This window comes from Lepidochelys kempii, chromosome 13 (genome assembly GCF_965140285.1).
Source record: "Lepidochelys kempii isolate rLepKem1 chromosome 13, rLepKem1.hap1, whole genome shotgun sequence".
In the NCBI taxonomy this organism is placed as follows: Eukaryota; Metazoa; Chordata; order Testudines; family Cheloniidae; genus Lepidochelys; species Lepidochelys kempii.
This window is the reverse complement of record NC_136392.1, coordinates 28225732-28246927: the sequence shown is the minus strand read 5'-3', so window position 1 is coordinate 28246927 and position 21196 is coordinate 28225732. Positions and strand designations below refer to the sequence as shown.

Here is a 21196-nt window from a genome sequence, read left to right as displayed (position 1 = left end):
GCAGGCAAGGCATAGCCTAGCTGTGCTGAAGTCCCTGGGACTGAACGGAGCTGCCTGCATCCCCATATGTACAATAGTTTTTCAGCAGGAGACAGGATGCCTCAGGCTGGTAAGTGCAGAGAGCTTGAGGCTCTCACAAGACACAGCAAGAGTGCCAAAGGGCCATCCACCACTCCATGTGGACTGCTGCTCCCCCGGCTCAGACCCACAGGGGCTGGGCACTAGAAGTGTAGAAGCTGGGAAGTGCTCAGAGAAATGCTACAGCACTTTGGTGAGCCAGCCCAGCCAGGGCCCTCTCCAGCCCTCTGGCTTCTCAGCAGATGAGGATTTAGTCCAGTGACCTGCCATGCCCCCCAACAGACGAACAGACACTGGCCAGGAATTGAGACTCAGTAGAAATGTTTATTAAAACACAAAGCACAACAGTACACAAAGCTCGTTAAAAGGCAGTAGATGAAAATGCATTTCCACCTGTGGATTCAATTGTTCAAAGACCAGGAACTGCAACACAGGAGTCCAGGGATGCAACAGGAAAATCAACTGCCCAAGCAGGAGAGGCAGTGCTGCCCAGGCACTTGAGACAGGAGGGGGGGAGAACCCACTTCTGTCCTTTCTTCTCCCCACAAACATACATTTGGGTGTTTTCCCTCACCCTGGACCTCTTCTTCCCTGGTACCCCAACCTGCAACACTGAGATCTGTTCCAGCCCAATAATCCCCTTCAGCAGAGAGGCCTGTGCCACCTCCCTCTGTGGCTGGGCACTGGAGCTGGAGGAACCCTTGTTCTGTTGTGCTTTCAGTTTTATTTAACACCACAACAAACTGTTCCCTGGCTAAGCCTGGATAACTCCCTGATAAGGGGGGAGCCAGGGCACCAGCACAAGTCTCCAGACATTTAGGTCAAAACACCACCATGGATTCTATCCTCTTCCCCCCACCCACCCACACCCCAAAAAATCATCCTCTACAAGGTTTGGTCAGTTTCTGTTCCCGTGCATGTCAGGAATGTCAAAGCTAATTGCATTAGGTTTGCACTGGGATGGGGACCTGGCTGGTCCTCCAGCCCTCCACAACATCCAGGAAGGGGATAGGCTACTGGTGACAGTTCTGGCAGGATGAGATTTACCCAAGACCCACATGGAAGCAGCCTGGAGACGCCAGCGCACCCATTTTTCTGAGCCTCTGTTCGTGCTTTGGCCTTGATCCCCAGCTGGAATCCTGCGGGCAGCTCTGCTCACAGCACTCGAGGGAGCAGAAAGCACCTGGGAATCTCATGAGAACCCCAAACCGTGCATGCTCATCTGACCCGCCAAGGATCACCCATCCCTACACTAAATAGCCAGCGAGTCAGCGTTACCCTTCTGCCAACCCCATGAAAGCTTTGGTTCATGGCCTGTCCAACTATGTCAGCAAAGGAGCTGCCCCAGAACAGCCTTTGCATTGGCCCTACCTGCTCTCAGAATCCACTCCATACACAGGATCCCACTTTTGAAGCAAGGGGGGGGAAACCCCACCACAACAGTTACTTCAGCCAACAGAACGTGCTGCTCACTCGAGCTACTGGCAGGGTCAGCTGCAGCTCCCTGTGCTGGGAAGTAGATTATCTATCTTCCCGAGTCTGGAATGGCTCCGGGACTCATGCAGCCAGCAAGGGTCATACCCGATGGTTAGTTGCTTAAGCTTTGGTGCAGCAGCCTCAAAGCCCTACTAGAGTTTGTACCAGGAGAACCTATCTCCTCTGCTCTACTCAGCTGCAGCTGATAGCAGCGTAGTTAAGGTACAGGAGAGAACGGGTAGAATGCTCTACATGGTAGAACCAGGTACAGTTACAGCACTTCCAGCCCGCCTTCCTCATGCAGCTAGGCCTAGTGAGAGTTTTGGGTGCTCATGACCAGCCAACAAATCAGCCACTCCCTCCAACTCTGCCAGGAGAGCAGGTGTGGGCCCTCCAATGGAAAGGGCCAGGTCTGTGCAGCTTCTCATCTGTATGAGATGTTAGGAGAACGAGCCCATGGCCTGGGTACGTTGACATCAGCACACAGTGTGAGGAAACTGAGGCAGATCAGAGCTCCCCCTACCCAAAGGATCCCTATTTCTTCATAAGTGAGAAAACCCCTGCCAGGCCAGGGCCTCATCTGCCAGATTTCTCTGGCAAGAGAAGCACAGAGCCACACAGGAGCTGCACTGGCTGCCATCCCGTCTATGCCCAATGGATGGCTGGGCATGGAAGGGTCCGATTTGGTCACCACCACTCGACATGGAACACAAAACCCTCTAAGGTTTCCCTGGAGCCTGCTTCACTTTTCCTTTTTATTACTTCTTCGCCCACTTCCCTTCCGTGAGTAAGCTGCTTCCGCTGCACATCCCTGGCATCTCCAGGCAGAGAGTCCCTCCTGCCTCAGATTCGCCTCCCCACCCTTCCCCTCTATCAGACACGTCTGCTACTCATTTCCTGTCTACAATAAATAGCCCGTTCAGCCCACCAGCTTTCCTTCCCACCAGTTGCATATTCTACCTCACAGAGACGCTACAGTGCCCCGTTCCAGTCCAGTACCCCAGCTAGTGAGCTCCCACACTGTCCCTTCACCTACCAGCCAGCTTTGCAAGTGGTTTGTATGAAAGGAGCTCTGCGACTCTGTATTTAACAGCTGGCACTCTCTAGCCTAACAGAACACAAAATGGCCTCCTTCCCTCCCACAGTTCCTACTTCTGGCAGTCGCCGCTTGGGGGGGACACACGCACACACACACGCAAGCACACAGAGACCCCTTCCAGAAGCCTCACATGGACCTTCTAGACCATATAAATAATAAATAACAAACTGCACTTGCCATCTGGACATCCTGCAGCACTTTGCCACAGGCAGGGCAGTCTCCCGGGCTCTGTTTGGCAGGGGAGACAGAGGCACCGGGAGGTTAAGTGACATGCCCCAGCACATCTGTGGCAGAGCTGGGAATTGACTCCTAGCTTTGTGTCAGGATCTCTAGACCACAGCTGCCTCCCACTCCGAAACAAAATCCCCTCAGTATTAACAGCTCCGCCCTGGGAAAGCATCACCCTATTTAACTCCTAGCAGAGCACTAATTCCTATAGAACACAGCTCAGCCGCACACATTCCACCTGGGAAATCAGAGCTGTCCCCATGGGAACAAAACCACACAAAATAAATAAAGTCAATCTACACAGGACTCTCCTTAAAGCTCTAACAAGGAACCTTTTAGAACCAAGAACCAGTGTCATGCTGTATCTGGCCTTCACACGCCCCTCCCCACTTGGATCCAGGAGCCCCCAAGGCCGATCTGGGAATTTCAGTTCTGCACATTTCCCTTTTACATGGGGACCAGAAAGTGGGGCTCTGCCACAGCCAGCTGGCTGTTAAACAGACCCCACCCTTTTTTTCAAAGCATAAGCCAGAACCTGGTCACAGGCACTACCCAATGGGCAGACATACACACAGAGGTTCCCGTGTACTCCACACCAGACTGGCACTCCTCAGCAGGCCACCCTGTCACTACTATTTACATTCCTGAATGAGGGCACGCCTTGCCAGGAGAGGCCAAGAGACAGCTTACCACCATGGAGGCAGCTCTGGCCTACAGGGAATTGGCGCTATGTTGCAGCTAAGCCTGGAGACACGTCTCCTGCTGCCGATTCCACAGCCAAGTTAGGAGACTAGCAGAGCAAAGCCTCATTTACGCTGGTGCTCTAGAGGGGCTGCACCCGCAGGGCCAGGTAGTCGCTTCTCAGCGGAAAGATCAACGTCACTCACAATCGTTAAGGCAAGAGGGGGAAAAATGGCTCCTGCAGCAGGAGAGACGTATCTGGCTCTGCAGCTCGAGAGAGGGGCCTGCCCACAACAACAGAAGCTCCAAGGCAAGAGTCCGAGGTGGTTAGGGGAGAATAAGTTAAGCGGCCTTTGTTACTATGGCAGCGGCCGCCCAGACTATCCCCGCGGGGGCATGGACCACAAAGCAGAGCTCCCCGCAGGGGAACGGGCTTGTGGAGGAAAGGCACATGCGTGAGGTGTGAGGAGACGGTGACAGCACCTCACGTTCCCAGGAGGGCTTGGAGCACAGCAGGGAGAGGTGGTGAGGTTTCCCACACCTTCCCCCCTTCCAGCAAACCTCACCCATGCAGCCATTTACCATAACGTTCACTACCTACAAACCCCACTTGCTTCAGCCCATCTCCAGCGTGTCTGCTTCCGAGTCCCAAGCCTCCTCCAGCCACAGAGCCGGAGTCAGCTGCAGCATCACATTCAGGCATCAGCACCCAGGAGGAGTGGCCCCGCCCGGCTGTGCGCTCATGGCACAGCGGCTCCACGGGAGGCAGTCAGAAGTCCAAGGGCGCAAAGTCCACGAAGTCACAGTCGAAGAGCTCGCTGATGCCCTCGCCCTCCTCCAGGCCAAAGTGGTAATCCTGGGGCTGGGGCGGAGATAGGTTGATGAACTCGTCCGGGAGGAAGCTGGAGAAGTCGTCCTTGCTCTGCTCCAGCAGAGCATCCACGGAGGCCAGCGGCGAGAGACTCACCTCATCGGCCGCGCACTTCAGCGGCAGCACGCTCTCCCCAGGCAGGAGGGGCTCTGCAGAGACAGGCAATGGGTCACTGAGACGGAGTGTGCAGAGCTGAAGGACAGCACTTTAGGGTAGCCCACCAGGCTACCAACCCCTCTGCAGAGGGCTGCTGCATTGTCCCAACCCATGGGGGCTACAGCATCTTCCTACTGGACCATCAACCTCCCCATCATCCCACCAGCTCTGCCCAGAAAGGTCTGATCACTAGTTAGAGCCCCAGTGTGCTCAGTGCTGTATGGACACACAGACAGCTCTGCCTCCAAGAGCTCACTACCTACAAGCAGGTCCAGAAGAGACACGATGGCAAGCAGCAGCCAGACCACCGGAGACTTGTGAGTTTGTTGGCTCCTTGCACATGAGACTGCAGCTTGTTCCTGGGGGAATAAGCTGGCCCAGGGGCCATGTTTGTGGGGTCTTCCAGGAACACAGGTTTGGTTTAAAATATATCAGGGAAGAACTAGTCTTCCACTGGCTGGAGTGAAAGGCTACGGTAGAAGTTTGATGATTTAACTGGGAATTGGTCCTGCTTTGAGCAGGGGGTTGGACTAGATGACCTTCTGGGGTCCCTTCCAACCCTGATATTCTATGATTCTAAGTCTGGGGATCTTGACAGGTCCTATTCACCAGAAGGGTTAAAGAGTTGCATTCCTCAATTAATATGCAGACCTAACCCCAGCCAGGCGCCTGCTATGTAATTAATAGCAAGTGTCTAATATCAGCACCTGTCAATGCTCCAGCAGAGTCAGCAGTTCATTTGCACCAAGGTGATGGCTTTAATTAGAGAGGGGCCGGATGGGGCTTTGGGAGCTCAGCCATGAGTTATCATTCCACAGATAAGGCCCACTCCTAGTTTGAATTCTAGCAGCTGTGAAGCAGGACAGGTTACTGCTCTTCACATTGGATGTGCCAGTCCTCGCGAGGTAGCTTCCCTCTGCTGGGGGAAGGTTACAGAGAAACCTTTTGCACATGCTGCTTTGCCATTACCTGGAGCAGTAAGGTGGAACTGCTTAAGCAGAGGTGCTGCCTCAGAGCTGGGCAGCTGCTCTTCTGCCCCTCAGCCGCCCTGGTGTGGGGTGTCACAAGGATCCTCCCCTGCTCCATGTGTGTGCAAAGCCCCAGGGGGTGGTCTGGGCTGTGGGTGGGGCAGTTCCTTGGCTCTCCTAATAACCAGCTGAGACTGGGGCCCGGGCAAAGCTCCATTGAGGTAAGATGGAGGAGCTGCCAGTGGCCTTGGGTGGCATCCGGAACAGACATCAGCTCTGGCATTTGCCCCACCGACGTAGGAGGTTTCCACACCTTTGGATGGGAAGGAGTTAAGTGACTACTTTGAGAATACTGGTTGAAAATGCCCTTTCCCGAAGCTGGCTGGGCAATCAGCAGCCTTTCTTTCTGCGTGCCAACCCCTGGCAGTGACCCGGCACAGCCATCTCCATGCTGGGCCATGGCCACCCGCCCAGCAGAGAGCGGGCCGATGCTGCAGGGCCCTGCCTTTGGAACATGTTACAGCACTGACTCCAGATCTGCACTGCCTGCTCCTGTTTGCGGGGACAGCTCAAGGTGTTCCTTCAGATCTCACGTCCTGAATGGTCCCCCTCCCCCCATCCCAAGCCACTGGGGATAATCAGAGCCCCCGTCATTGGAATGGGGAGTAAACATCCTCCCGCTGCACATGGTTAAACAGCTTCACTAACAGGGAGGAAGCACACCTACCACTCCGCAGAGGAGCGGCACAAGCGCTCAGCCAGGGTGGGGTGACAGCTGGACTAAGGAACCAAGCCTTCCCAGAGAGCAGTCTGGGGCCTTGCTCCCAGGGAGAAGCACACACGCTGCCTGCACCTTGAAACCCAGGGCGGAGGACAAAGTTAGGCTGGGGAGAGGGATGCTGAGGCAGGGAGAGGGAATCTCCCCACCCCTAAAATACCATCAGTGTTCTTAGCTAGTCTGGCTATGCTCCTCACTGCAGCCTGGCTCAGAGCACGGGGAGGCATGTACTCAGCGAGGCACGCCTCAGCCACGAGCACAGTTCTGGGGCCCAGCCCTCCACCAGTCTGTACCTGCGATAAGCATAGCTGTGATTTAGAGGGCAAGGCAGGTGAACCCCACCCAGGAGTGACTGTGGCCGAGGGGTTGCTCAGGCAGAGCCAAGCTGGGGAGCAGCTCCATCGCTACATACACAGGCCTTGGGAAAGAGCAGCATCCTCAAGAGGGCTGGGTTTCCCCGCTGGGATCCTAATGTGTGAGCCGTGCTACGGCTAAGGCGTCACTTCCATTCCCAGCCCCTAGCTTCCAGCCCAACGGGGAGTTTTCAGAGCGGACTTAGAAACCAGTCTCTTCCCAAGTCTCAGCTGAGCAGCCATGATTTATAGTCCTGACTAAACTTGTTTGTCCATTTGAGTCATCCAAGTGGGTGGCTGGGGGTCGGGCCACTTGCCAGGTCCTCTCCCTGAGCCGTCATCAGCTATGCTTTGGCCCGCCAGACACAGCCTACCAGTCATCAGAGTCAGTCAGACCCTCCCTGCCCCTGCAGCGTCACTACAGATACAGTACGCAATACCCATCTGCAGCTGTCACCCACACTGTGCAAGGGAGACAGTATTTCCCCCCCATCCCCATTAATTCCTTACATATTTACTATGCTGCGTTGCTGGTCTGAGACACACTCTGTGAAGCTGAGCATTGTTTTGCCTGGCTGGCAGAAGCGCAATTGGATTGTTCCAACCCTGCAGCTCCATCAGCACCCAGAACCCACTAACCACGGGTCCCTTTGAGCCGTGTCTACAGCTGAACCTGCCAGACCTCTCCACGCTCACAATGCACTTCCCCAACTGCGAAGCAGGCTCCGAAAACCGGGGAAGATGCCCTGTGCCCATACACACCTTGCTCACCAGGCAGCAATGGCAAGTTCACATCCTGGGTGGGATGCAGGAGCGGGGATGCTGCTGCCTCAGAAGAGCCAGGGGATGATTCCTCAGCAGTCGCTTTGAAAGGACTCTTGACTGGGCTACAGACCCCAGAGCTGTCTTCTGGGCACAGGAACACGTCGATGGGGCCCTGGGTGCTTTTCAAGGAAACCTGGAAAGCCTGGAAGAGAAGAGCAAAAAGAACCACTAATAGCAAGGGCTTGCCAAGGGCAGAATGCTTATGTGGCCTGCATGCCCCACAGTCATGCCAGCTCACCGTAGATCCAGAGAGCAGGGCAAGGCATGCCAGAAAGCATAGACCTGCCAGCTGCCACCAGCCCCCCAAAGGGGGAGTGAGCCACCAAGCAACACCCATGGATAATGGCCTGCTAAGCTCAGGAGACCAGGCCCTTGTAGGGGATTCGGGCCCCTGACGGGAGTAGCAGCACAAACGCAAGCAGCGTGAAGTGACCCAGGCTGCCAAGGTTGAGGGGTTAGCGTCAGATGAGCAGTTCATGGGGCAGGAGGCTTTACTGCCCCCACTGATCCAGGCATCTACAAACAGGGAGCCCTGCCCATAGCAATGCGACAAGGTAGGATAGCCAGTTGCAGAAGGACGGCCCCGGGCACCGCTGCAATGGGAAGGGATGTGGGGGGGAGGGGTTACCTCCGCTGGGTCTGAAACTTGCAGCTGGGTCTCTGGAGGGGCTTTTATCACCATCACCATTTGCTCAGAGGGGTCCGCGATGCTGCGGAGATCTTGGCAGGTCACGTAAGCAGAGGTGCACTCAGTCAAGGAGTATTCACTGGAAGGCTGTTTGGTGGCTGTTCCCTTCCATCCGGACCAGAGACAGCTTTACAAGTTGGATACAATAGCTAGTGGGACTCAGGAGCTGGGGAACTGTCAGACCCTATCCACAAGCAGCTGCCTAAGCATTCAACTCACCAACACGCAGGCAGCGACTTACTCCATGGTGTGCAGTGATTGGGACAGAGATGCACTTCTGATGCTCAAAGCACTTTGCGTTTGACAGTGCACTCAAGGCAGGAACATACTAACCTCTCCAGTGTTAGAGATGTTCATACATGTCTGTCCCACGGTCTACCGGATACATTGTAAGCAGTGATGACTACCAGGGTAACTTAAGCATCTCCACACACACACACGCTCACCAAGTATCTGAGCTATAAGGGAACCTAGCCCCATCCGCGTGACCACGTCCAAAGCCTACAACCCCTTTCCACAGCCCTAAAAGAGACAGAAGTTGTCTGAATTATTTGTGCTGCGTGACAGTGGCAGATGCCTGATGTACGTGGTTGAGAAGCCACTCAAATCCTGAGCCCCCAGCCCCAACTTGGGGCAGGAGATTAGTGATTTAAGAATACTGGCATCCGCAAAGGCCTAGATGCAGCATTCGTGCATTGCAATTCCCAGCTGCAGTCATGAACTTCTGCAAGCAGCAGCAGCAGCACTTGGGCGGCACAGTAGAGGAGAAATCAGGTAGCATAAGGGGATGGGGAATTAATGCAGGTCTGCATGCTCACTGCTGGTTGCCTACAAAGGTTGAACTGAAGTGATCTTCCATGCGATACTGAATAGCTGCTGCCTGCCAAGGACCTGGAGCAATGGCTTCTCCCTTCCTCCCACCCTTCACTAACAAGCATGACTCCACTGCGTAGAAAAGGCAGCCCACAGACCGCTTACAACAAAAAAGTCCTGTAGGGACACATAACAGTTGTGAGCCGTTAAAGAGAAGAGCAGAAGTGATATGTGGTTTGCAAAGGAGCATGCAAACACACCAGCGGAGCCACAAGCTTAAAGGAACGGCACCCTGGCGGCAGACTGGCCAGCACAGGGCAGGAATCCAGCCCCAGATGTTTTGGTTTACTACAAGTTTTACAAAACCTTAACATGAACAGAAACGTTTCCACGACACTAGAGATTCAGATATAATCAGTTCTGGCTTGAGCCAAACAACCTGCCTCCCCCACCAGCGTTCACAGCCCAGACCTTGCTGAACCAGAAAGCAAAGCTGAAAGGATTTGCCCATGCTAAGCAAAATGCCCAAGAACGAATCAATGGAATGAACCATGAGGAGTCCAAATTCTAAAGCCCTTCTCCACGTTAGGCACCGGGGTGGGGTGTCACAGTTAACAGATGCAGACACTGAGACTTTTTAGCTTGCTCCCTTTAAGGATAGATAAAGTTACCCAATCCCCCCATTAGGTTGGGAACCGGCTGGTATCACCTGAATTGTGACAATGGGCAGCTCTCTATGGTTTGAACAAGATGGTCAGAGGAGACTATGCTACAGCCAAAGCAACCACCTCACTCGCACTAGGGTGCATGCTCCCAGCCACATGGAGCAAGGAACTCAACACTGCTGCTCCTTAAGGCGATGGGCCCTGAGCCCAGCCTGAGATCAACTGTCAAAACTATCTTCCAGGCACAGGGCTTTCCATCAGCTCAGAGGGGAGGAAGCACAGACAAGACACCACCCCTTGGCCAGGCATGTTTAGCTCCTTGAGGCTACCCTGTAGATTGGTCGCTGGGAAGCTATTAGAACAGAGCCACACGGAACAGGCATTGCAGCTCCCAGATCTCACTACACAGTAAAGCGGCTCCCGTAGCCCCACACAGACAAGGATATTGCTGATTCTCAGGGTCCTCAGTGAGGAGCTTGAGCTGGACAGTGCACATCTGGAGGAGGTCATCCAGCTGCTGCTCAGCCACCTGAAGGTCATGGATTTCCTTCTCCAGCACCTGGTACTTACTGGTGTTCCCCATAGCTGACTGGCTGCCCCTAGGAAACAGAACACTCGGGTCAGTCGTGTTCTGGTCCAGGTTGCCATTGTTCTGCAGAGTGACCGAAGGTGTGGGGATTACATTCATCCATAGCCCCCTTACCACACCCATGATGTGTCTGCTCTCACACATAGACACATGAGGCTGTGCTCTCTGGCAACAACCCCTTTGTCAGCTGGCAAGCCAGGAAATGAAGTCATGCAACAGGGAAAGGTGAGGCAGGGAATTCCACCTCCACCATGGCCATCTGGTGCCAGTCAGATGGCCACAGCAGAGGACTGGGGAAGGGGCTCTAGCTAGTTTGACCCTAAGGGCCACGGCCACTATTTGTTTTCGGTAGCAACCAAGGTGCTAAACACCACTCAACACAAAGGGAAGTGCAGCCCTGCCCTAAAGCACAGGTCCACACCCCCTCCTGTATCAGTGCCCCCCCTCCATGCACCCAAGCGCAGGGTCTCCCACGCCCACCATTGCGAGCGCCTGCCTTCCCAATGGGCAGCGGCTTTGCATACTGAGGGGCTGCACCACAGTCTCTTGGGTGATTTGCTCCTTTCCTGCCCAGCCCCATGGTGGGGCACTAGAGGCTATCCTCAATACAGCATTCACTCCTGGGGAGGGGGGAGAGAGAGCACAGGCGCAGCCTCCTCTCCTGCATGGCCAGCCACTAGGGGACGTTCACCATGAACACTACGCTGCCAGTCTTGTAGGACTGACACCCCCCGACCACATTAGCCCGAGAGGGGACGGGCTGGAGCTATCCTTGAAACTCAGATGCTGCAGGTGCAAATGCAACAGCCACACATGACGTAGGCCAGTCGGTGCTCAGAACTGGGAACGGCTCACAGAGCTTCACCCAGGGCGATGCTTGGACACAGGTTCAAAAGAGCCAATCTCCAGTGTTCTGGGCCGAGGGCTCAAGCCCCTGCACCCACTATTGTAAGCAACAGACTTGCCATTACTTTAAAATACAGACCAATGGGCTTCCCTGCAACATTTTTAGCAAGGTGGGGTAAGTTTATTTTGATTTTAGTCAAAGTCACCCTGAGCCATTGGCTCATTGAGCTGATGCGGTTGAAGCGTGTCAGAGCCAATGGTACACCAGGGAGTAATGCGATGCGGCCAGCTTCATGTCTGACCCCCTTTGACTGCCCTAACCCGATGGATCAGGCTCCTGTTCAGCAGTTGGGTAAACCTCAGTGTGGGACTGAGCGAGCCTCGAACACAGGACCTTCACAATCATAATCAAGTGCCTTAACCACTCTGCCATTGCACTTGAATTTCTGATTTCATGCAAATTAGGATTCTTTTTTAAAGAGCATTTTATGTAGTAAACATTAGGGTTAAGGCACTGGACTAAAACTCAGAACTGGGTTTAATTCCAGGTCTGGTCACAGACTCCCTGTGTGACCCTAGACAACTCACTTCCCCATGCCTCGATTTCCCCATCTGTAACATGGGAATGATGCTGGCTCAGCTCCCAAGGAAGTTGCAAGGCTTGTTTGTGAAGCTCTTTGAGACTTCAGGCAGAAGGCACCTGAGGACAGTAAAGGGTTGTTCATGGATCAACAAACTGTAGAGTTATGTACAAAACTGGCCCCTTCTGAAGTCCAAATCCCCAGGGGGGAGTTCCCAGAGAACTCACTGAAGGAAAGGGGAAAAACAGACACTTTAGTATCTTAGTGGAAGCACTTTAACCCAGTAAGGGCAATACACTTGGGGCATTTAAATGTACAGCCAAAAAATGCAGCTCTCTAGCCTCTGACTCAGCTCTGGAGGACTGCACCAGTTGAGCTCACATACTGACCAGTGCCTGGGAATATGGAGCATGAAGGGGAATCTAAGGATACGTCTACATGGCAAGCAGAATCCTGTGGCAACGAGCGTCAGAGCCCAGGACTATAGCGTGAGTCCAAGTCTGCAGTGCTAAAAATAGCTGTGTAGACGTTCGGGCTGGAGCTTGGGCTCTGAAGCCAAGCCCACCCTGCTCCGTAGGCTACAGAGTCTGAGCTCCAGCCCGAGCCCAAATATCTACACATTTTAGTGCCATAGCTGCCATTGGTTCTGCTTGCCATGTAGACATGCTCAGAAAGTCCCAACCAGTTATACCCACGCTGGCCATACAACAAAGAGCTTGGTGCTCATACATACAGCCACTGGATGTTGTTCTTGGATTTCTTGGTGATTAGCTGAATGCCCTCCAGGACATTGGTGATGTCGTAGATCCGCCTCTTCTGCACTTTCAGGACCTCCGCTGCCCAGTTGAGATCCACCACCCCATCTGGTGACTGGCTGAGCAGCTCTAGGAAACGCTTGGTGGTCAGGTTCAGAGAGGTTTCATAGCGGGACTTCTCCCCAGGAGATTTCACACCTGCGAGCAATTGAAGTTGCTTGTTACAGATTTATACAGAAGCGACAACACAAAAACCTCAGTGAGTGGAGTCTTCCTTCAGCACACCTGCCTGGCCCCCACTGGAAAGGAGCTCAGCACCCAGCCTTCCCATGTTTACTCTAACATCAGGATCCACTGTGATCCATTTACACAGCGTTTTGTTTTTTAGTTTTTTTTGCCAGCATCTGCAGGTTTAACCCCTTTACTCCCTTTCATCTAGATTAATGAGGATCATTTCCACTTGATATCTGGGCACTGACCCCACTTTACTGTAATCTCATTGCCATTGTAATCCTTCGCTTACAGTCCTTCAACTAGTTTTCAATCCTTGTGACAACGCCCACAGGCAAATCAGTTACTGCTTTAACAACCAAAGCCCAGACCTGTTCCATTTGCAACGTTCCCTTCACACCACTTAAGATGGAGCGTTGCATCTCTCCATGTGCTGCACATCCACTGCTGAAGTCCAGCCCCTCTGTAGGACAGCCTGGCACAGACCTGGGTAGTTTGTCTGTCCAGGCGAGACTTGGGATCCCAAGCTCTGCATACAGCGTGTTAATTCTGGTGCCAGTGGGATAACATGATGGCATGAAACAAATGCTCCCATGAGGTTCCCAAGTGCTCTAGCCTCAAGGGGCAGGCCAGAATGCATGAAACAGTCTGTCATCACCACCAGACAACTCAAGAGCCCAAGCCCAATTCCAGAGATACGTGAAGTGCCACTAAAAACCTGCAGCTTGATTCCCAGATGGGTTACTGGAAAGCACAAGCCAGAACAGACTGCACAGGGACTCAGCTGCTGGGGGCATGCCTACTTATGCCCAAACCAGTGAGAACAGGGCAGGCAGAGCAGGACTTAACACCCAAGAGACTTGAGTTTACACCCACCACCCTTTAGTAGAGTTGGGCTAGCTGAGGCAGTCCCAGAGCTGGCTCTGCACAGAGTGACGGGGCAGGTGAGAGGCTGCAGTGGGTGACGGGGTAGGTGCTGCAACACTGAAGGACCTGATCTCCTCCAGAGGGCAATGGACTCCATGACCCCCAGTCCCAACCACCATAGCTCAGCTTGGCTGGGGTTCAGCCCCGTTAGGCCATTTGGAAAGAGATGCAGTGGCTGGTAAGGACTCTGAGCAAGTAGGGGCAGCAGAAAGTGGTACCTGTACCTTTGACAGGGTTTTTCGCTTTGCCCCGGGATGTCTGGATGCTCTCTGCTGTGTACTGGTGATCGGTTTCCAGATCTAACTTCCTCTTCACCTGCAAGAGAAGGAGGCTTGTGAAGGAACAGCATGCCACAGATCACCTCCCCTGCAGGTTACCCCTGGAGCAGAGATCCAACAGCTCCAGCCACATTACTTCCAACTGAAAGTCATGGCCACCGGTCAGCTATTGGGCCTATGCAATATGAGTTTGGTCTCAGCCTAGTTCCCAGCAAGCATCTCCTGCAGAAGCCACCGTCATGATCAGCAGCCGGACTGGTGGGCTCAGCATAGACCAACATGGCTTTGCTGGTATTTAATGGTAAATGTTAACTGCAGAGTGTCACCAGACTTTGCATTATGGAGCCAAACCACCAACCCAGTAGCAGTTAAAACATAAGAAACATAAGAACGGCCATACTGAGTCAGACCAAAGGTCCATCCAGCCCAGTAAACTGTCTTCCGACAGTGGGCAATGCCAGGTGCCCCAGAGGGATAAACAGAACAGGTAATCATCAAGTGATCCATCCCCTGGAGCAGGACCAAAAGTTTTTAGATAAAGAACCTTGAACCGCAGGCATTTAACCTTTGAGACAGGCAAAGCCAATGGAAGGGAAATCCCACCAACTGGGCAAAAGAGTGGGGCAGATGCAACACCTATGGGGGTAGGGAGAGTACTTGAATCAATGTGGCCTAGGGGCGTTAAGAGATTCTGCCCCCCCATGTAATGGTTTGTTAATACTGTATAGGTTTGTGCTGGAACAGTGTTCTAGCACTTCCGTTAGGAGCCAGAACAGCATTCCTGTACATCTACTGGTGCCGGGCTAGGCAGCTCCTTTCCCTCCCTGGCTGCAGAACGTCCTCCAAGCTAGCAGGTGCTAGGTCAGCACAGAGGGAGACGCTGCAGGTGGGACTGGGGGGAGAAGCGGGGGAGCACGGGGCCAGAGACTCAGAGTCCAGAGCAGAGATGAAGCTGAGCAATACTGGGAGTCGGTCAGTGGGGCCAACTGAACAGCTGGGCCACCCCATGGGGAACCGAAGCCAAGCAAGTAAGGATGGGACGGATCCTGAGGGGATCATTCCCTGCTCCCTCACGCCTCCCCTACTGCCCTCCCATCTGCCTCCCAGATCCTCCCTTTCCCTCTCAGGGCCTCCCCCTGCCCAGGTTCCGGCACTCCTTTGGCAGGGAGCCAGCACTGTTTAACTGTGTGGTGCAGGCCTCCTTGCTGTAAGCTTCCACAACTCACTCCACGCTCAAAAACTTAAGGCATCACGTACACACAGGGGCCACCTGACTCAGCAGCCTGCCTCTCTGGTGCTCAGTGATGAGACGTGAAAGCCCCACAGAGGGGCTGCAAGGATGTTTTTCTGACTCCATGTGATCACCGTACGACTACTGATATCAGCCCTTAGAACTGCATGCTGGTTACGCACCCGGTAACAGGTATTTCTACAGCACCCATCACCACAGCATCCATATGCGAACTGGGCATTCAGCAAACCCTCACACCATCATCTCGACCATTCCTGGACTCTTTCCCCTTCGTCTGACACTTTGGTGATGGGCACTATTCAGTGCTTAATTTGTGCCAGGGCTTGCCAAGGCTGAGCCCTGGCACCTCTAGGCTTGGCAATTCATAGCCCCAGCATCTCTGGGCTCCCAGCCAGCAGCCTCCCAGCTTTGAAGGCGGCACCACTGTCAGCAGCAGGGCAGAAGTAAGTTGGCAATACCACACCATGCCACCCTTACTTCTGCACTGCTGGCAGCACTGCCTTCAGAGCCGGGTGCCTGGCCAGCAGCTGCTGCTGCTCTCCGGCTGCCCAGCTTGAGCCCCAGCAACTCTTTAATTACAAATTAAGCACTGGCACTATTAAAATGCTTCATCATAAATCCGTCCTTCAGGTCAGTCTCAGGTTGCCTCTGATGAAAGTTTGATGTGGAACTGGCAGGGGGTTTGGGGTGAGGAGCTGCCCTTCTCCCTTGCCCTGGTTTTACATTTTCAGTGATGTGGGGGCAACACCAAGCTAGAGACCAAAAGCATTTTCCATGTGCTAGAGTTCAGCGGGATCCAATTAGAGAAGACATGACGCTGTCTTCTAAGTGCATCTGAAGGTTGCACTATTCCTCCAATGCCTCAGGAAGCTGCTGAAGGATTCCTGCCATCAGCCATTTGGGAACACTTCAAAGCCAAGGAGTCCTTGCTAAGCAGATGTGCCCCAGAAGAGGAGAAACCAAAATAGGACTGGGAGACATTCACCCACTTGCTTCATGTGAACAGCATTTATAAGAGCAAGCTATCACGAGTGCTCGATGTTTTATAACTCATCATGCTGCAAACGCCCAGTCTGAGTCACCCACCTTGCAGCCGACACTTTCTGCTGTTCTCTCATAACACAATCCCTTTCCTTTCACACAATTCACAAAGGTACAGACGCAAGACAGCATTATCTATGGGCCCCATCTACAAGTATTTCATTGGGTGTCTTATTGGGACCCTGCACCCAGTTACTAATGGGATGGGATTTGTTAGCGTGAGTAGGGAGCTTGGTTCTTTAACTGGTACCCAGCTCATGTGCCACACACAAGGATATAAGCTATAAACCAACTAGAGAAAAGGACCTGGGGATTACAGTGGTGAGAAGCTGGATATGAGACAATAGTGTGCCCTTGTTGCCAAGAAGGCTAACAGCATACTGGGCTGCATTAGTAATAGCATTGCCAGCAGATTGAGGGATGTGATTATTCCCCTCTATTCAGCACAGGTGAGGCCACATATGGAGCACTGCATCAAGTTTTGCGCCCCCCACTACAGAAAGGATGTGGACAAATTGGAAAGAGTCCAGCGGAGGGCAACAAAAATGATTAGGGGGCTGGGGCACACGATTTACGAGAAGAGGCTGAGGGAACTGGGTTTATTTAGTCTGCAGAAGAGAAGAGTGAGGGAGGATTTGATAGCAGCTTTCAACTATCTGAAGAGGAGGTCCAAAGAGGATAGAGCTCAGCTGTTCTTAGTGGTGGCAGATAACAGAACAAGGAGCAGCGGTCTCAAGTTGCAGTGGGGAAGGTCTAGGTTGAATATTAGGAAAAACTATTTCACTAGGAGTGTGATGAAGCACTGGAATAGGTTACCTAGGGAGGTGGTGGAATATTTATCCTTAGAGGTTTTTAAGGCCCAGCTTGACAAAGCCCGGGCTGGGATGATTTAGTTGGGGTTGGTCCTGCTTTGAGCAGGGGGTTGGACTAGATGACCTCCTGAGGTCTCTTCCATCCCTAATCTTCTATGATTCTATGAGATCAAAGCTTTCCAGGGTAGCAAGAGGAGCACCTGACTTGATCATCCAATGGTGCCAACAGGCAAAGCTCCAGCTCAGACCAGTGCTCCAGCTAACTGCCTGGGACCACATGGGCAGTCAGGAGAAGTTGAAGGTTCAAGAGAACTTTAAGACTTTGTACATTGTGACTGTACCCCCCTCTAGTCTCATTTAGCGCAATATGATCTAGTTCACGAAGGACACATTTGGGAAGGAGGAGACTCGGTAATTGGGGCCTATTTTATTACTAGAGGGGACAGCCTGACAATACAGAGATAGATAGATTAGACAACTCCCTCCTACTCAAAGCATCTCAACTTAAGCGATCAGGGAGTGAGTGAGCGGATACTCTCACTACCTTAGACATCTGATGGTCAGTTTAAAATACCTAGATCCCAGTGCACTACCGGGAAGCACCCATGGGAGCAGAAAACAAGAGTTCTGCCCCCTTTGCTCATGCACACTAGGGTGTTTAGAGTTTCACCGCCCGCAGTCAGCAGCCCCGCCAGAGCTGTTGGTGCAGAACAGCCTATGGGCACTGGGCTGCTGATTGCTTATTAAAGAATCAGAGACAGATTGTTTCAGAGGAAGCTCCCATGCACTTTGCAAAGAGCTAGGAGAAAAGCAGCTCACTTTTGTGGCTTCACAAACAAGGATCTTCCTTGAAACGTCAGTCCAACTACACAAACCAGCAGCGCTTCCAGCACAACAGCACCGAGGACAAATCACGCCTTTCCATCCCAACCACCCACCCACTCCCCACCACAAGCAGGGACACACCAGACAGGGAAAACTCATTATGGATTCCTGACCCAAACAGTTAAAAAAAACAAATGATCAGCTGTAAGGTCCCTCAAACTACAGTGAGAGGCCCCTGGAAGATAGCATGTTTAACTAGCAAAGCATATTGTGGTCTTTTCCTCTTCCATTCCTCTGTGCCCTGCCCCCATCTCTACTGAACTAAAAGCGTGGGGATTTTATTCCGGGACAGATCCACTCACTGACCATCGCCAATGCCAGATGATGGCTTAAAACCCCATCTTAAAAGTGCACAAGTAAAGAAGGATCCCACACAATGATCTGCTTATGCCCTGATGGAGGAGAACTGCAAGCCCTTGTTGCTTTAGCCTCAGTCTAATTGCAGGTGCTAGTCTGAACCATTTAAGCGTCTAAATCAACCTTATGAAAACAATTCAGGAAACCAAAAGAAAGGAAAGGCTCTGCTGGTTCAGCCTTGCAGTTCTTGGTGCAAAATCAGGGTCTAACAAGGCAAGGGCAGACTTCTGCTTGGAGCCCATTGAAGACAATGGGTGTCTGCATGGGTGCAAGGGTCAGCCCTGCATATTTCACAGCACAGTCTGAATTTGTTACATTACAGTAGCATCCAGTGGCTCCAACAACAATGAAGACCCTCTTGTGCTGATACTGGAGAAGACAATGCCTGCTCACCATAGCTTATCCTAATGATTATTTAGAAGTTACATGCCTGACTGTGTATGCCTACACTCCCACACTAGACAAGCAGAATTTTTCAAGACTCTGGCTTTCATATCCTGAAGCATTTATAACACTGCAGACAGCGGTCATGGACATTAAAGGGTCATCACAACAAACAGAGCTCCGAGAACAATCTGAGAAGTGTGTAGAGATAGAATCCACTCAATGGATTTAGTTCTGAAGTGGAGCTTTAAGACATTTTGATGACTGGTGTATGTCCACTCTCAGAACACCCCCTCCCCGCCATTAATAATTTACATATTTTCAAAAGCAATCATTATTCCTCTCCACTGTACCACAGTATGTCACTCCTATATGTTGCCTAACAGCTATTTCAGAACCAGAATTTACATGTCCCATTTGAACCTGTTCCACCTCACTACTTAGCCCTGTAAACGATTAACAGCAGAAATGCTGAATCAGGAACAGACTCAGAAAACTGTACAAGCAACCAATCTCATGTCAGGCCTCACTCACATAGTACGGCCTGTTCCTCCCTTACTCGGGAGCTTTATCACATGAAGCCGGAAGACCAAGAGCAGCAGCCACACCAAGGCCAGCTACTTGCCTTATCTAGCACCAGAGAGAACTGTATCTAGGACAGCTAAATGCAAGAAGCGCCCTCTCTTTCCATGATCTGTAAAAGTGAGGCCCTGGCCACAGGTGGCCCTTTAAAGATTCCAGAGCACTTTATTTTCATGAGGGTTGAGCCAATGACCACAGTATGGGGAAAATTGGGCTATTACATCTCCCTCCTTGGATTACCCTGCACTGACGCAAAGTTTCTCTCAATTTCCTTTCTTTGTTTTATTTCCGGGGCCCTGTAGAGCACCATCAGGGGATCCTCTGGCCATACAGCATTACCCCGTGCTGTGACAAAGCTGCCACGTTTCGCCCCACACAGTTTTAGCAGTGACAAGGGGGGAAAGGGGCGGGGGCAATACACGCGCAGAAAGAACCCGCGTGCTCTCCAGGTAGCAAAGGGCCTGATTTTCAGCCGGCCAAGCCCGCCCAGCTCCGGGCGCCTGGAGATCCCCTGGGGGAAGCCGTGCTGCTCCCGAGCTGCAAACCAGAGAGCTAACGTGGCGTTACCGGTGGGCGTCCCAGCGCCGGTCTCTGCGCCGCCGGGCCCGGCCGGGGGGCCTGCGGGGTGGCGAAGAGCAGCAGCTCGGCCTCGCTCTCCGCTTCAGGCGTGGGGAGCGCGTCCGGCGTGGAGATGATCACAATCTGCTGCTCCATCACGTGGAGGCCCCCGGCGCCCCCCAGCAGAGCCTCCAAGTCGGCCACGCAGGCGCTGCCGTCCGGGGCCACCCCCAGAGACATGGTCCGGGCGGCGGGCGCTCACATCCCCGGCGCTCGGGGGAGAGTGGGGGGGACGCGCCCGGCCCTGCTCCCCTCCCCGCGCCGGCTCAGAGGGCCATGGCCCTGGGCCGCGGGGCGGCGGCCCGCGGCAGGAGACGGGGCTGGCCCCGGGACACGCGTCCCATGCTCAGGGAGGGCCGAGGCCCGAGGACGCGCCGCCACCACCCGGGGCGGCGGCGGCGGCGGGGCCCGGAGCGAAGGGCGCCGAGGCAGCACCCCGGAGCCTCAGCGCTGGGCTGGGGCCGCCGCAGGGCACAGAGCGGGGCTGGCCGCCGGGCCCGCTGCTCGCCCTGCTGGGGGTCCCTCGGCTGCCCGCGCGCCCCGGCCCGGCCCCGGGTATTGTCCCCAGCTGGTCCAGCCCCGCACGCCTTTGCGCGCCAAATCCTTTTTGCCGCGAAAGCGACCGGAGCGGCGCATCCGCGCTCCCATTGGTTACGCTGGCGGGGAGCCGCCTCTCCATTGGCCACAGCTCCCGGATTGAGGCGCAGCGCCGCCTTCCCATTGGCTACGACCCGGAGGGCCGTGAGGCGGTGCGGTGACGAGCGAAACGTTCTGACAGCCGCCCAATCGCAGCGGCTGCGCGGACGGGAGGGGGCGGAGCGCGGCCAATCAGCGCGGAGCTGGGGGACGCCGCGCTGGGCGAGGAGCGCTGGCGGGGCCCGGCCGGGCCCGGCTTGGAGCGGCGCCGCTGCGGGCTGGTGTCTCAACCCCGCTCCCCGTCGCCTGATCTCCCCGCCCGGGCTCGTTCCCCTGCCCGGGGGCTCCCCCGCGCCCGCTCCCAGCTCCTCGGGCCTGCTCCGCCCCGCCTCCCCCTCTGTTCCCGTGGCGCGGGCGGGGCAGGAGAGCGGGATCCAGCGGGGAGAGGCAGCCGCAGACGCGAAGTGCAGGCGTCCGCTGGGTACATTGGTCCGCACGTATTGACAGGGAGCTTTTCCCTTGCAAGGAGCTGAACAGTCTGGGCGGCCAAAGAACTTTTGTGAACCATAGTAAAAACTGAAAAATGGCATGGCCATTGTATTAGATTTAACTCATGTTTTAAAATCCTCACCCAAATTAAAGTTGGCTAGTCAAGCCTGCTATGAAGCACTACATCTACATCCTTCTTGGTTTCTTGTTATAATTTTGCACAACTGTGTTAATGAACTCCTTGAATGCAGTGC

General features: G+C 53.8%; 1 protein-coding gene across 1 annotated transcript; it reads right to left on the bottom strand.

Annotated features, from left to right (window-relative positions):
• Positions 1-382: 382 nt before the first annotated feature.
• E2F1 (E2F transcription factor 1) lies at positions 383-20574 on the bottom strand. Its single transcript, XM_073309902.1, has 7 exons — positions 19767-20574; positions 13833-13923; positions 12429-12648; positions 10126-10278; positions 8142-8256; positions 7451-7655; positions 383-4582 (listed from the first exon to the last, which is right to left on the bottom strand). The coding sequence occupies exons 1-7, from the start codon at positions 19995-19997 to the stop codon at positions 4332-4334; spliced, it is 1266 nt and encodes a 421-aa protein (XP_073166003.1). The 5' UTR covers positions 19998-20574; the 3' UTR covers positions 383-4331.
• Positions 20575-21196: the final 622 nt, after the last annotated feature.